Source organism: Mauremys reevesii, linkage group 2, assembly GCF_016161935.1.
Source record: "Mauremys reevesii isolate NIE-2019 linkage group 2, ASM1616193v1, whole genome shotgun sequence".
Classification (NCBI taxonomy): Eukaryota; Metazoa; Chordata; order Testudines; family Geoemydidae; genus Mauremys; species Mauremys reevesii.
Window position 1 is genome coordinate 248,642,813 of NC_052624.1, and position 14,763 is coordinate 248,657,575.

Sequence of the window (14,763 nt, forward strand, 5' to 3'; positions counted from 1 at the left end):
CAGTGGCTGGATCACTACAAAAAGTAATTTTCCCTCTGTTGATACTCACACCTTCTTGTCAAGTGTTGGGAATGGGCCACATCCATCCCGACTGAATTGGTCTCATTAGCACTGACCCCCCAATTGGTAAGGCAACTTCCATCTTTTCATGTGCTGTATATTTATACTTACCTACTGTATTTTTCACGCCATGCATCTGATGAAGTGGGTTATAGCCCACGAAAGCTTATGCCCAAATAAATGTGTTAGTCTCTAAGGTGCCACAAAGACTCCTTGTTGTTTTTGCTGATACAGACTAACACAGCTACCCCCTGAAACCTATCTCCTAGTTGAGTCCTCTCTGCTGTTGGAGAGGATGTCTCACATGGCTGAGGAGCATGCACTTTCTAGGGATGATGCCCATCCAAATACCATACCCTAAGATGCAGTGGTCACAGATTGGGGTGTTTGATCCTGCTGTTGCATTCAGTCAGTAGATTGGGAAATATTGGGAGGGTAATTGGTGGGCGAGACAACAAGCACAGGCAGATGGGGGACCAGAATTATCTGGGCCAGAAAGGGAAGATCCGGGTGACTGTCGCCCTGTCCTGCTGGATCTTGTGTAAGAAGCTTCAGTGGAGGGAAGGTGGTAACCTAAGGCTCCTCTGGAACTATACTTGGCACACTTGTTGTTGGCAAGGGAAGTGCATAAATCTCTGGTTGGGGTTCCTCGTCATCTGAAAATGTCATGTAGCACTGTCTCATGAAGTTCCCACTTGTGGTCGATTGCAAAGTGTCTGTGAGAACATTCTGTGTCCTCAGAAGGTAGGCTGCTGATAGGGTGATCTGATTTCTGATACACCAGTTCCAGAGGTGGACTGCTTCTGCACAAGGGAAGGCTGATCTTGCTCCCCCTTGTTTATTGATGTAGAAGGCCATTGTAGTGTTGTCTGACATTATCAGGATGTGGTGAGAGCAGATGAATGGAAGAAAGAACTCGCCTTCCTTACTGCCTGTAATTTAAGCTCATTGATGTGCATTCTGGACTCTTGAGATGTCCACATTCCTTATGGTGCCCCAATCTAGTAAGGGCATGTCCGTAATGATGGTCCTGTCCGACGAGGAGGGGGAAAAAGGGACCCCCCATGCATACATGATGAGGATTTGTCCACCACAGCAGGGAGGACAGTACCTTGGCAGGAATCATCAGCATGAGGTTCATGGAATGATGGCTTGGGGAGTAAACCAACTGTAGTCACTCTTGAAGGCAACGAAGGTGGAGTCATGTGGCCAAGTAGCAACACACATGTCTTAACCATTACCTGAGGGTTGCTTGCAATGTGAGTTATGATATTGTTCATGGATTGGAACCTGTCTGTGGGAAAGTTCACCCGAGTAGTGATAGAGTTCAAAGATTACCTTGAACTCCAAAGATTGCGCAGGGGTAAGAACAGATTTTTTTGATGTTTACACTGACTCATAGTAAGAAAAGGAGGCAGAGCATCATAGAGGTTGATATATAGGCTTCTTGGTGAGATTTGGCAGGGAGGAGCCAGTCCTGGAGATGCGGGAAAATGAGGAATCCGACATGAGCTGCTACCACTGAAAATACCTTGGTAAAAACTCTGGAGGTGGTAGCAATCACAAAGGGTAGTACTCTGTATTGGAAATGGTCAAAGGCCATCATAAACCCGTGAAATTGTCTATGGGCAGGATGAATGTCAATGTGAAAGTAAGCATCCTTCATACTGAGAGCCGCGAACTACGTGCCCTTTTCTAACGATGGAATTATCGCTGCCAACGTGATCACGCAAAATTTGAGCTTGCAAATAAGGTGGAAGACGTGATGGAGGTCAAGGATTAGTGTCCACCAGCCCTTCTTCTTGGGAAGGAGGAAGTAGATTGAATAAAAAGCTTGTCCCGTGATAATGTAGAGAAACATGTTCTATTGCTCCTCACTGCAGTAAAAAGTTCACCTCTTGAGCGAGAATATTGTTGTGAGAGTGGTCCCTGCAGGGAGATGGGGAGCCTTTTTTTTTTAAGGAAATAGTGTTGCAAACTTGATTGTATAGTAAGAGTGGATGACATTCAACACCCACTTGTCTGCTGTTCTCACACTGCAGGTGTCAAAAAAAAAAAAAAAAAGGAGTGCTAGACAACCCCTGAATGGAGTATTGGGTCAGGAGGTGTTGGGCTTAGTAATTCATGGCTCTCAAGCTTGTGTCAAAAATACCATTGGGTCGGGGGCTGAGATTGGGATATTGAGGCTGGTGCAGAGAATAGATGGAACTGGGACTTTTGAGACCTCTGCTTTTTACGCAGTGATTTGTTGGGTCTCTGATGGTAGAAGTGTCATGTCCTATATCTCGATGAAGTGGATTGGTGATGGAACTTCCTCTTATGGGCAGGTGTGTATATACTCAGCGATCAAAGGGTAGCCCCAGAGTCCCTCAGCGATCAAAGGGTAGCCCCAGAGTCCCTCAGGGTGTGTAGGGACTCATCTATTTTCTGACTGAAGAGGTGAGATTCATTGAAGAGGCGGTCCGCGATGGTATTCTGGTTCTCCCTGGGGAACCCTGAGGCATGGAGCCAGGACTCCCTTCACATCACAATGGCAGTTGTGGCAGCTTTAGAGGAAATATTGGCTGCACTGATTGCGGCTGCATGGAAACTTTTAAAAAACACCATAATAGAGCTAAATGTATACCCCAAATTAAAAATATAGTAAGAGGACCAAAAAAGTGCCACCAGGGCTAAACAACACAGCAAAAGAAGTGGTCAGAGACAAAAAGGCATCCTTTAAAAATACAAAGTTAATTTCTACTGAGGAAAATAGAAAGGAGCATAAACTCTGGCAAGTCTACTGTAAAAGTATAATTAGGCAGGCCAAAAAAGAATTTGAAGAGCAACTAGCCAAAGACTCAAAAACTAATAGCAATTTTTTTTCAAGTACATTAAAAGCAGGAAGTCTGCTAAACAACCAGTGGGGCCACTGGATGATAGAGGTGCTAAAGGAGCACTCAAGAAAGAAAACTCCATTGCAGAGAAACAAAATGAATTCTTTGAATCAGTCTTCACTGCAGAGAATCTGAGGGAGATTCCCACACCTGAGCCATTCTTTTTAGGTGATAACTCTGAGGAACTGTCCCATATTCTGGTGTCATAAGAGGAAGTTTTGGAACAAATTGATAAATTAAACTATAAACTAGTCACCAGGACCAGACAGTATTCACCCAAGAGTTCTGAATGAACTCAAAAATGAAATTACAGAACTACTAACTGTGGTATGTAACCTGTCGCTTAAATCAGCCTCTATACCAGATGATGGAGGATAGCTAATATGACACCAATTCTTAAAAAAGGTTCCAGAGGCGATCCCGGCAATTACAGGCCAGTAAGCCTAACTTCAGTACCAGGCAAACTGGTTTAACTATAGTAAAGAACAGAATTATCAGACATATAGATAAACATGATTTATTGGGGAAGAGTCAACATGGTTTTTGTAAAGGGAAATCATTCCTAACCTATCTATTTGAATTCTTTGACAGGGTCAACAAACATGTGGACCAAGTGATCCAGTGGATATAAAGTACTTGGACTTTCAGAAAGCCTTTGACAAGATTCCTCACCAAAGGCTTTTAAGCAAAGTAAGCAGTAATGGAATAAGAGGAAAGGTACTCTCGTGGATTAGTAACTGGTTAAAAGATAGGAAACAAAGGGTAGGAATAAATGGTCAGTTTTCAGAATGGAGAGATGTAAATAGTGGTGTCCCCCAAGGGGTCTGTACTAGGACCACTACTGTTCAACTTATTCATAAATGATACGGAAAAACAGGTAAACAGTGAAATGGCAAAATTTGCAAATGATACAAAATTGCTCAAGATAGTGACGTCCAAAACAGACTGAGAAGAGTTACAAAGGGATCTCACGAAACTAGGTGCCTGGGCAACAAAATGGCAGATGAAATTCTATGTTGATAAATGCAAAGTAATGCACATTGGAAAATATAATCCCAACTATACATACAAAATTATGAGGTCTAAACTAGTGTTACCACTCAAGAAAGAGATCTTTGAAGTCTATAAAATCTTGACTGATGTGGAGAAAGTGAATAAGGAAATGTTATTTACTTCTTCACATAATACAAGAACTAGGGGTCACACAATGAAATTAATAGCAGGTTTAAAACAAACAAAAGGAAGTACTTCTTCACACAACACACAGTCAACCTGTGGAACTCTTTGCCAAGGGATGTTGTGAAGGACAAAACTATAACAGAGATAAAAAAAGAACTAGATAAGTTCATAGAGGACGGCTATTAGCCAGGATGGGCAGGGATGCAACACCATGCTCTGAGTGTCCCTACCCTCTGTTCACCAGAAGCTAGTAGTGGATGACTTGATGATTGCCTGTTCTGTTCTTTCCCTCTGAAGCACCTGGTATTGGCCACTGTTGGAAGACAGGACCCTGGGCTAGATGAACCTTTGGTCTGACCCTGTATGGTCGTTCTTATGTTCTTATGTAGGTTAGAGGGTGGGTCTGGCTACTGACTTCCCTTCCTCTATCAGGGTTGGAAATGAGTAAAGTCCTGTTGTGGGAGGCTGTTGGTGAATCTGTCAAACTTGGCATAATTCCGAAAATCATATTTAGCCAACTGCTTGATAATTAGCTAGCCTGAACTGAAGTCTGGAGGACCAGTAGATCTAAGCATTTACACTCTGTGGGGATAGATCTGAGATATTGTTGCCTGGACCTTTCTGAAGTGGCCAGAACCACCAACAAGTTGGGAGCTGGGTAAGAGAACAGGAATTCTGAATCCTTAGCCAGCACATAATAACGCCTCTCCACTCCTTTGGGGGTAGGACTACCGGTGGCAGGGGTGTCTGTCACACTGTCCTAGCCAACTCCAGTATAGCCTCTGTGAGGGGACTTTGAACAGGATGCTGTGTTCTTTGGGACAACGTGCTTCCTGGAGCAGACGTGATGGTGGTGAGACGTCACCAAGCGAGGGTGCACTGGCGAACTAAGCTAATTCCCAGGACAGCCAGCAGGAGGTGCCACATCGGTGAGTTGAACCCTGTCACAGCCTCATTGACCAGAAGGGCTATTCTTGTAGGTCTTCAGAGGCATGGAAAATGTCCAAGCACTTGTGTTAGGAGTCCTGAATCTCCTCTCATGGCATCTGAAATTCCCCAATGACTCTGCAGAGAAGGTCCTGGAATTGCCAAAGTCATCCAGGGGGATAGGGGATACTGAGGTCACCACTTCATCAGGTGATAATGATGGTAATGTGGCTGGTTTCAATGGAACGTCCAGAATTGGAGTATAGTACTACTACTACTCTATTGGATCTGGGGGTAAATTTAATGGTTTCTTTGAAGGAGAGGCAGGTGGAAACTCCCTGGTGTATCGAATAGATTTTGAAGGGGGATGCTAGTCCCAGGGTCCCCCAGTATGGCCAGTAGGTGATCATGGGGGTCCCCCAAGGTATGACACTTGTCTCCGAGTCAGGTGAAGTGGCAGTTGCTTCCAGGGCAGTGTTGTTCTCCTGGGAAATGAGTAAGGACAGTACAGGAGGAGCGGTTCCTCTGATGGTTCTGAATCTCTTGAGGAGGAAAAGGCTGACTCAGTTTTCAGTGGCAGTACCGCTGGTGCCATTGGAGAGGTCTGAGTTGTGAAAGGGGTGAGGGGCGCATAAGATCTGTCCCACAGGCAGGTTTCTCAGAAGAGATGTGAGCGCCCTGGAAACAGAGAGTCCCAATGGAGCAGGGGATTCTGGATTCAGGACAGCAAAAATGTCCTGTGGTGTGGCTATGGATCTAGACCTCCCAGGTGTAAGGGAGACTTTTTCTGTTCGGGCCAGCAATGATGATGGTATCTGGCAGTGGTCAGTCTTCACCACTACTAGAGGGACCCGGGTCTTATGAGGAGCTGAGGGTGGTGGTACCAACAGAGCACTGTCTGGAGCCAGCGGAGACCCATGTTTCTGTGCTTTCTTGTCAAACCTATGGGACTTAGGACATACTAAGTCCTTGTGGACTGAGCTGGTGGATTTGCTTGCAGGCACATCTGATTTCTTTGAAGTGAAGTGGACATAGAGGAAGATTTAATCCCACACTTATGAGAGTGCTTCCCAACTAGGTTCCGCTGTGGTGTCTGTGGATTCTCTGGCACCAGAGTCAGACTTTGCAGCAGGAGGCTCACTCCTTGCAGATTCAGGCTGATGTACAGGTAGGGTTCCCCAGCCGGGGTCTGTTTGGGGTCTCATGGCCATCTCCAGGAGATATTTACAGAAGCAAAGTGCCTACCCTTCTTGGGTATGGCTGGGGAAGGGCTGGCAACTACTGCACTGAGCTGCAATGTGAGCTTCTCCCAGGGAATAGAGGCTGTGTTGATAGTTGTTGGTGACCAAGAAGGATCATGGGCAGGAAATGCAGAGTTTGAAGCCTGGAGTTCTGGGCATAGTGCAGTACCCGGATGGGGTACTGGGTTGTGATGGGGAATCTCCCATAGCCTAATCTAACTCTAAAAGGTACTAAAAACTATTAAAATGACTAAATCTAAATAAGTTATTAAGAACTATTAAAACTATGAACTATTTATCACACTTAATATTGTTTTTCAGAATGACCATAAAGTTCCCAACCTGAACCATGTGATGGTGAGAAGGAACTGAAGAGGTGATTGACCCGCCCTACCTTTTATCACCTCGGTCAGAAGCACAAGGTGAGCCAGGGCACATGCATGGACCAATGAACACTACTTTCAAATTCTCTGACTCCAGGCACATGGTGCACATGCATAACCCAAAGTGGAATACAATAGGGACATCACTCTGAGAAGAGGGCTCCTTGTGCCCTTTCCCTCCCTTGCAAATGCACACAAGGGCTGGGCACAATTTGGCTCCAACTCTGTATATTCCAGTTGTGCCTATTCTCTTTTTCATGTATAATTTCTTTCCTATAAAACCCTTGAACAGCCCCTCATAAAGCCCCATTAGACTTTTATTTCTCACTTTTTTAAATGGAAGTCTGTTGTACATTAATTATGGCATTCTGCAGAAACCTCTGAACATCATTTACATTCTTAAGGCTCCCTCCAGCCCACGTTTCTTTCCAAGAGAGTGAGAGTTGCAGAGGATCTGCATTCTTCCCAAACAACGCAGCTGACCCTATTCCTAGTAAGAAGCTCCTCTTTGGAAGTAGCTAAGTTATCTCCTTATTGGCACTGAGCAGTCTCCCAAGCCTTCCCTTTTTCTGGATGGGTTGAGGTAGGGTGAAGGTCACAGACAAAGTGACATAGGAATAACACTGCATTGCAGTTAGCCAGGGAAGGGGACCATGAAGTCCAAAGCTGCTGCTTGTTGGCTAGCGATCCCAAAACAAAGCTGTCACCCAAGGAGAAGAAGAAGAATCATATTGTCCCAGAGTTTCTATTCCTCCCTTTGCCCTTTAAAAGCTAGTGATCAGAGGTTCAGGAAGAACACAGAAGTCTGAAAAAGTCTGTTGAAGAAGAGGAAGCTACCAATAGAGTTAAGAATCCCTCTTGCAAACTGCAAGGTAGGCTTAGGCCATCACAACTTGCTACTGGGATTACTTCAGAACTAGGATTGCAGTAACTGTTGCAGGCTGCATGTCTCAAAGAGTAGAGAAAGGAGCTGAGCATGGATTAGGAATTGCAGCACGTATGAGATGAGGAACTCATTATATAAACTCTCATTCCCCAAATAACTCTGCAATTCCCAGCACAGATCTTGGCGGGGGAGAGGGGGTTTGGCTTTGCACCCCACGCTGACCTGTCCTTTTGGTAGGCTGATCATCTGCATGCATGAATTTTTGTGTCTTAAAAGGTTTGGAAGGCCACATATCAATTTTTTCTTGAAAAGAATCCTTACTTTGTAACATTTCTACCCACAAGAATTTACTCAGGATGTTCCTTTGCTCCCTCAAATTTGCTTTTTTTTTAAATTATCTGGTACCTTTATACTTATTACTACTCTGTTCCATAACATGTTAAATTTGATTAATTCAGGACTACTTGCACTAAGCCTCCCCATTAGTCTCATAGTTTATAAAGCAAATACTGTTTCAGCATCAAAACAAATTAAAACATGTACTAAATGTTTTATGGGGTTAATCATCTTACTGAAACTCATTGCTCATCAATAGGACTGTTTATTATCTTACATTTGAAGAGAAAAATAAATCTCCAGTCTACTATAAGCTACACCACAAATAAATAAAATGTAATCCTGCCTTGAATTTCCAACCAAGCTTGCATAAGTCACAACAGAAGTTTTTCCAACATACATCCAACTTCACATTTAATATAAAACACTCTACGCTGTTTTAATTGTTCACTTGTTATCTGATCATTCCTTTCAGTTTACCAGACTCTCGCTTTATGTTTTTAGACTTAACACAAGGTTCTTGTCCACTATAAATGATTCCTTGCATTCTGCCACAATAGGATCCAAACCTTAGAAGTGTGAAATTCCTCCTGCAAGGTGCTGAGCAACTTCAACTGCTAGCGAAGTCATTTAATATATGTCTCAAGTTACTGGAAGGCAAAAGTGCTCGGCACCTCACAGATTCAGGTACTTACAGATGGTTTCGGATACTCTCACTCATGTTGAATTGTACCTTATTAAACAAATAGTCCCTCTACAGATGTTCTTGTGGAGTGAAGGTCATACACAACATGAGTAAGGGTATCAGAATGTGTCATGAAGTCACTGTTTAACAAGTGCAGATTACAAAGATTGTATCATATTTTATAATTTTGTTCTCTAAAAAAACTAGTAATTTTTCAGATTTTCTACTCTTTTAGGGGCTGGTCCAAAGCCCTTTGAAGTCAACTGGAATCTGTCTGTCAATGAAAGATGACAATACTTAAATAAAATATGCTAATTGGCCCCAATATTTTCTGGATATACAACGTGAAAAAAAAAAAAGCATGCCCCTATCCTGCAACTGGATCTGTGCAGACAGACTGCAGCACCCATACAGAGTCTCTTTGAAGTCAATCAGCCCATACACAGGTACAGAGAATACTTCTGCCTGGATCCAATTTGAGGATCAGGATCTTATTAATTAACTTTATCTTATAATTACTACATTTCAGTTTAATTTCAAGAAATTCATCCAAACAAATGTGGGGCAGGAGAGAAAGAGCAAGATACAGTTTATAAGGACTATATGTTAAAAGCAGTATATACAGTGTTTAAATATTGATACCATAATGCTGTACACCCTTGTGCAATATGGAAAAATAATTCTTAATTGAAAAAGGAAATAAATAATTAACATACTTTTCATAGTCCCATCTTCTTCTTCATCATCATCATCATCATCGCTATTTATCACCATAGTCCCTAAGTCTGATTCTAACATGGTACTGTTATGTTCAATCATTGTCTGGGCACTTTCACTCATTGTGCTTGTGGCCCTCATTGTGCCAGCACTCTCTGAATTAGTTTTCACCATGGTGTGGGAGTCCAGCTCGTCTTCTTCCTGAAAACAAACATTAGGAATTATTTGCAGCAAAACATTTAAAAAAAACAAGCCAAAAGTTAATAGTTTAGGTGCCTTATTTCATTAATTTTGCAACCTCAGCTGACATTTTCAATTACCTTTAATTTTTTTAGACCTCTGCCATGTTTAAATTGAGAAACTATAAAATACTGTTGTTTTCAAACAAGTGTCATGTCTGCTAAGTTGGCCTATTGTAGTTCCTACCCCTCGATTCCCTTTTCTATAAAAAAGGGCCAGTTACCTTGCAATAGACCTCAAACAGGTATGTTGATTATCCTCCCCTATTGTCCAATATTGTGTATAGTGTGTGATCTCAAGGGACAGGAGTCAGTTAAGTCTGAGAGTTAGAGGGTCCTTGAGAACTGTTTGAAGAGTCCACCTCAAAAAAAGAGGGGCCAACTAGGCTTATTTGTATGTATTTATTTTTTTAACAGCCTCTTTCATGATAAAAGGGCAAGAAGAAAACATGTTGATACTTTGTAGAAAAATATCTGCTGAGCAGATGCTTCAACACTGTAGAAAAGAACTAATTCCAGTAAGGGCTACAATAGCATTTGCAATCAGTGGCAGTAATGTGCCAGGAATGTAAAACAGGGAACTGATGATAATCCAGTTTATGAATCATAAAATCCATATGGAATACAAATATTTGAAAACACTATTAGAAAATCCTACTCCTTTTCTGAAGTCAGATTTAGAATATGTGCACATCACAGCAATTTAAAGGATAACATGGTGTACTGTGCATTAAGTTCCACTACATGGATAAAATCTACTATCCAAAGAAAATCTAAGAGTTCAAATATGCTTCTTGTTGATTATTCAGAAAAATATCTAATACAAAAGACTCTAATTTCAAGCACTTCCTTTTAAATGCTAATACTATCCTTTGATTTTCAGTCCTCCTTGGGGAAAATATAAATCAGTCAAATATGCCTATTTTGCCTATGTCATGGCATAACATAATTTGAGTTCAGGAATAGTCACCAAAGAACAATCCCAAATGAGGGAGCCAAATACCACTAATTAGAGCTATACATAAGGGACTGTCCTGTGAAACACGTTTTTTCCTGAGAAGAGAAAAATATTATTTGTTAGGCACAGATAATGGGTATGGTGCTGCATATGACAAAACAAAACAGTTACGTTTTCAGAAGAAGAAACTGTATTTATAAATGGAAAAAGAAAATAATATTCTGCCCACAGAATTACATTCTATGTTTGTACAGTGCCTAGCACAATCAAGTACTGAGCCACATCTTTATGGACCAGTCCCTTTATCCTTGTTGAATGCCACCATGTTAACTTTCCTCCCGTCTATGGTAGCAGAATATAGACAATCGTGTTACATTCTAACGCTTATCTAGGTAAAAGCTAGCATGGGCTGACACAGAGAGTTTTTGTTAGCAATCCTATCACCCTGTCTCCTGAAGATGAACTACTATAAAGTAAGCAAATCTCCAGTTTCGGAAGTGGGAGATCTCATTCCAATCTTGGGCCTCCAGCTACTACTGCAATGTGTTGCAGCCATAGTACTAACACATATAATCATGATTTAGAAATAAATTCTAGTGTAAATGTCAAGAAAATAATTATTTCTTGAGGACAAAAAAAATTCTAAAACTTTGTTTTTTAAATAAAAGCACTTCACTTATTTTCTTTTTGAAACTTTTCTTAAGTGTAACCTACATTCCATAATGGTATCTTTATTCCTCTGCCTTCGACAATTTGGGGTATTCCCAAAGAGATAGAAAATTTACAGAAAAAGCATTAGAAAGATTGTGCCAGTAGACAGATAAGAATATTTTAATAGTGCTCCTCCTGGTGGAAGCTAAAGTTAACTCCCATTAAAATAATTTTGTCTACGGGTTACCTAAAGATTTTTTCCTTCTCAACTAAGTTACTTAGACTGTAAGCTCTTTGGGGCAGGGGCTGTCTTTTTGTTCTGTGTTTGTACAGAGCCTAGCACAATGGGGTGCTGCTTCTTGCTGGGTCCTTCGACATTATTGCAATACATATAAAGAAGGAAGAAGAAAAAGGTTATATATGTAGAACATAGATGTATTAACTACATTGTTCATTAAGGAATGTACATTCTGTCTGAGCCCAAAGTAGCCAAATTCACTATCCCCTCTTCACTCTTTCTGATCCAAATTTACAGTATGATTGTGGATGTAGTGCTATTTATTCTGGTAAATGTTGCAAAGCAAGATTTTCCTTTAGTATCCAGATTAGCCTCTGCAATTAAGGCGAGGAGAAAAATTGTTTTGCTTATTAATTTGCCTGAGCAATAATAATGGCAATACCTAATATTTGAACCTCTAAACCTATTATAACTGGAAACAGTCTAGACAGTGTAAAACATTCATATATACATATATTAATCATATTTATTATGACAGTGCCTAAGAACCAACGAAAAATGGGGCCCCTCTGTGCAAGACTGTATAAATACAGAGTAACAGATTGTCCCTGCCCTGAAGAGCTTACAGTCTAAGCAGACAAGACAGACACAGGGTCGGGGAAGGAGTGTAATTCACATGCAGAGGGAACGATGTGATGGCAGCAAATGTCATCTTGGTTCTAAAGTATATTTATTTGATGGATTTAGTTAGGAGTTGATAAGCTAAATGGAAAGAAAAATGAATGGAGATGAAACACTGAAGGGAAGGCGGGGGTGAAGAGAACAGGGCAGAGAGGAGGTTAAGAGGTTCAGGTGTGGAGTGAAGCACTGGTGAACAGACTGTGAGGGAAGGAGAGGGTTGGAAAAAACAGCCAATCAGCACATGGCAGAGAAAGTCCTGTCAAAACCATAGGAAGTTCCCTAAACGTCCAAAGGGCACCCAGCTTTGGCTGCTTCTGCAGCTGCTCTTACTGGCTGAAGGATCTGTTTTGAACTTTGTTTAAAACTATTTTAACATCTTTAATTTAAAAAATGACTATGATGGAACAACTGGGTAACATCAACAGTAAGCCTGGCAAAAGGAAATAAAGTAATTCATTTCCATGTCACCAGTTCAAATGGGAAATAGTGACTGAAAGTCATTACCGTCTTACAGTTGTTCAGAGGTTTACCGGGTGGTTGCTACCTAATACCTAGCACAGCATAAAAGCCCCACTAGCACTAATTGTCAGTCTCTGAAGAGACTTAGTCCTGGTCTACACTAGGGGGGGGAGGGTCGATCTAAGATACGCAACTTCTGCTATGAGAATAGCATAGCTGAAGTCGACGGATCTTAGATCGACTTAGAATCATTTCCTTCGCATCCTCATGGCGCGGGATCGACAGCTGCCGCTCCCCTGTCGACTCCGCTTCCGCCTCTTGCTGTGGTGGAGTTCCGGAGTCAATGTCAGAGCAATCAGGGATCAATCACTACCCGCCAATCCAGTGGGTAGTGTAGACATTCAATCTTCCTAAGGATTGAATGACCAAGATGATTTAACAACCATTTTGGCCTGAACAGTGTTTTCTCCAGGTCAGAGTTGATGCAGGGTTCTCCAGGATAGTGGTATGAAACTTCTGCTGCTGCTGCTGCCTGTAGTGTTTAAAAAAAACTGTTTTGTGGATTAAACCAGGTCATCAGTTTCCAGGGTTGTCATTCCAGCAGTTTTCACAGCTATTAGAGACGTAAGTAATAGCTTAGCAGACCTAAGGGGCTCTGAATAAGCCACTTAAATCTACTGGATGTGTTTATAAAGTTATATCAATACATGTTTACACAACAGATGGAACTAATTTCTGAGTATTGGTTACAATCTATAATTAACTCTTAATGAACATTTCAGAGGAACTTTGGCTTTAATATTTAATATTTAAAAATATTAAGCGTCAAAATATTAATTACAACAAATATGACAAATTTAAAATAGCAAGGATAATAGCCATCAAGGATGACACTTCATCCCCAGACCATTTCTCATGAACAGATAACAATAGAGAAAAATTGAAAGATGGAGTAAAATAACAGCTGAATAAGGAATAGCAGATTACTCCTTTTTTATAGACCCATGTAATCAACTCTTAAGTTTGTAGTTGGTTGTATTTGGGGTATATTAGGAATATATATATGAGAGAAAGATATCGAACTTCTTCTGCCATGATATGGAACTGTCAGTTGTAGAAACTAGGGTTTAACTGCAGACTTTTTCAATATTCTATGGCACTTCATTTTGGATCCTCACCTCTCTACCAAAGCTTAGATAAGGATTTTATACCTAAAATAAAGCTTTTAAGCATGAAAGGTGGCCACAGGGACCTGCTTATCAGGAGAGACAACCCAAAGTGACAACAATGAAAAGCATGTGCAAGACTTCACAAACTAGACAGTTGCAGGAAAGATATTACAAGGCTCTGCACATCCTTGCAAAATGTTAAAACATTTTCAAAGAGGAGGTGATCTTGCACACTGTATGAGTTACAACATGAAGTATGACTGACTTTAAGAACTATAGAATTAATTAGAGCTTCCCTTTTTACAAATTTTGTAAACAGATAACAGAAAGTCAAGGGATTAAGATTGCTATTACGTGTAGAAATGCAATAAAACAAAGAGTTTGCCTTTAAAATTCCTTAACTACACTTTGTATATTAAAATAAAAAACACTAGATGGCACCAAAGACAGCTAACTAGACTTCAGTACATTAAGTGAAGATTTACATACTGACAAAATTTAATATCCTATAAAATAATTTCATTTACTATTAACACCTCATCATCACCTTGGAAAAATGTGGTTGTAGACTCAGCTATCTTTTGGAAAAAGCATTGTAGCAGCTTCATAAATACATAACATACTTTGGATAAGTATGAGGATCTGAAAAAGTTCCATAACATCTATAAAGCCTGATTCAGCAGAGCACTTAACCATGTGCTTAATTTTAAGCACAGGCTTAAGTCTACTCCTATTCAACAAACCATGTAAGCACTTAAATTTAAGCACGTGGTCAAGTCTCATTGACTTCAGTGGACTTATACACAGTCAAGAGAGCAGGGCTGGCTCCAGGCACCAGCTTAGCAAGCAGGTGCTTGGGGCGGCCACTCCGGAGAGGGGACAGCACGTCCAGCTATTCGGCGGAGGGTCCCTCACTCCAGCTCGGAGCGAAAGACCTCCTGCTGAATTGCCGCAGATTGCAACTTTTTTTTTTTTTTTTGGCTGCTTGGGGTGGCAAAACCCCTGGAGCCAGCCCTGCAAGAGAGGAAGTTACCTTGTGGTAACTGAAGGTTCTTCCAGATGTGTGGTCCCTATATGT

The 14,763-nt window shown here is 41.2% G+C and overlaps 1 protein-coding gene across 3 annotated transcripts in view; it reads right to left on the minus strand.

Moving 5' to 3' along the window:
• The window catches only part of STK3 (serine/threonine kinase 3), a 269,092-nt gene that overhangs the window by 110,187 nt on the left and 144,142 nt on the right, over positions 1-14,763 (minus strand). For all 3 annotated transcript variants that reach the window (XM_039524229.1, XM_039524230.1, XM_039524231.1), the window contains exon 9: positions 9,290-9,491. In XM_039524229.1, coding sequence (XP_039380163.1) covers positions 9,290-9,491 — 202 coding nt within the window. The remainder of the gene's footprint in view (positions 1-9,289; positions 9,492-14,763) is intronic.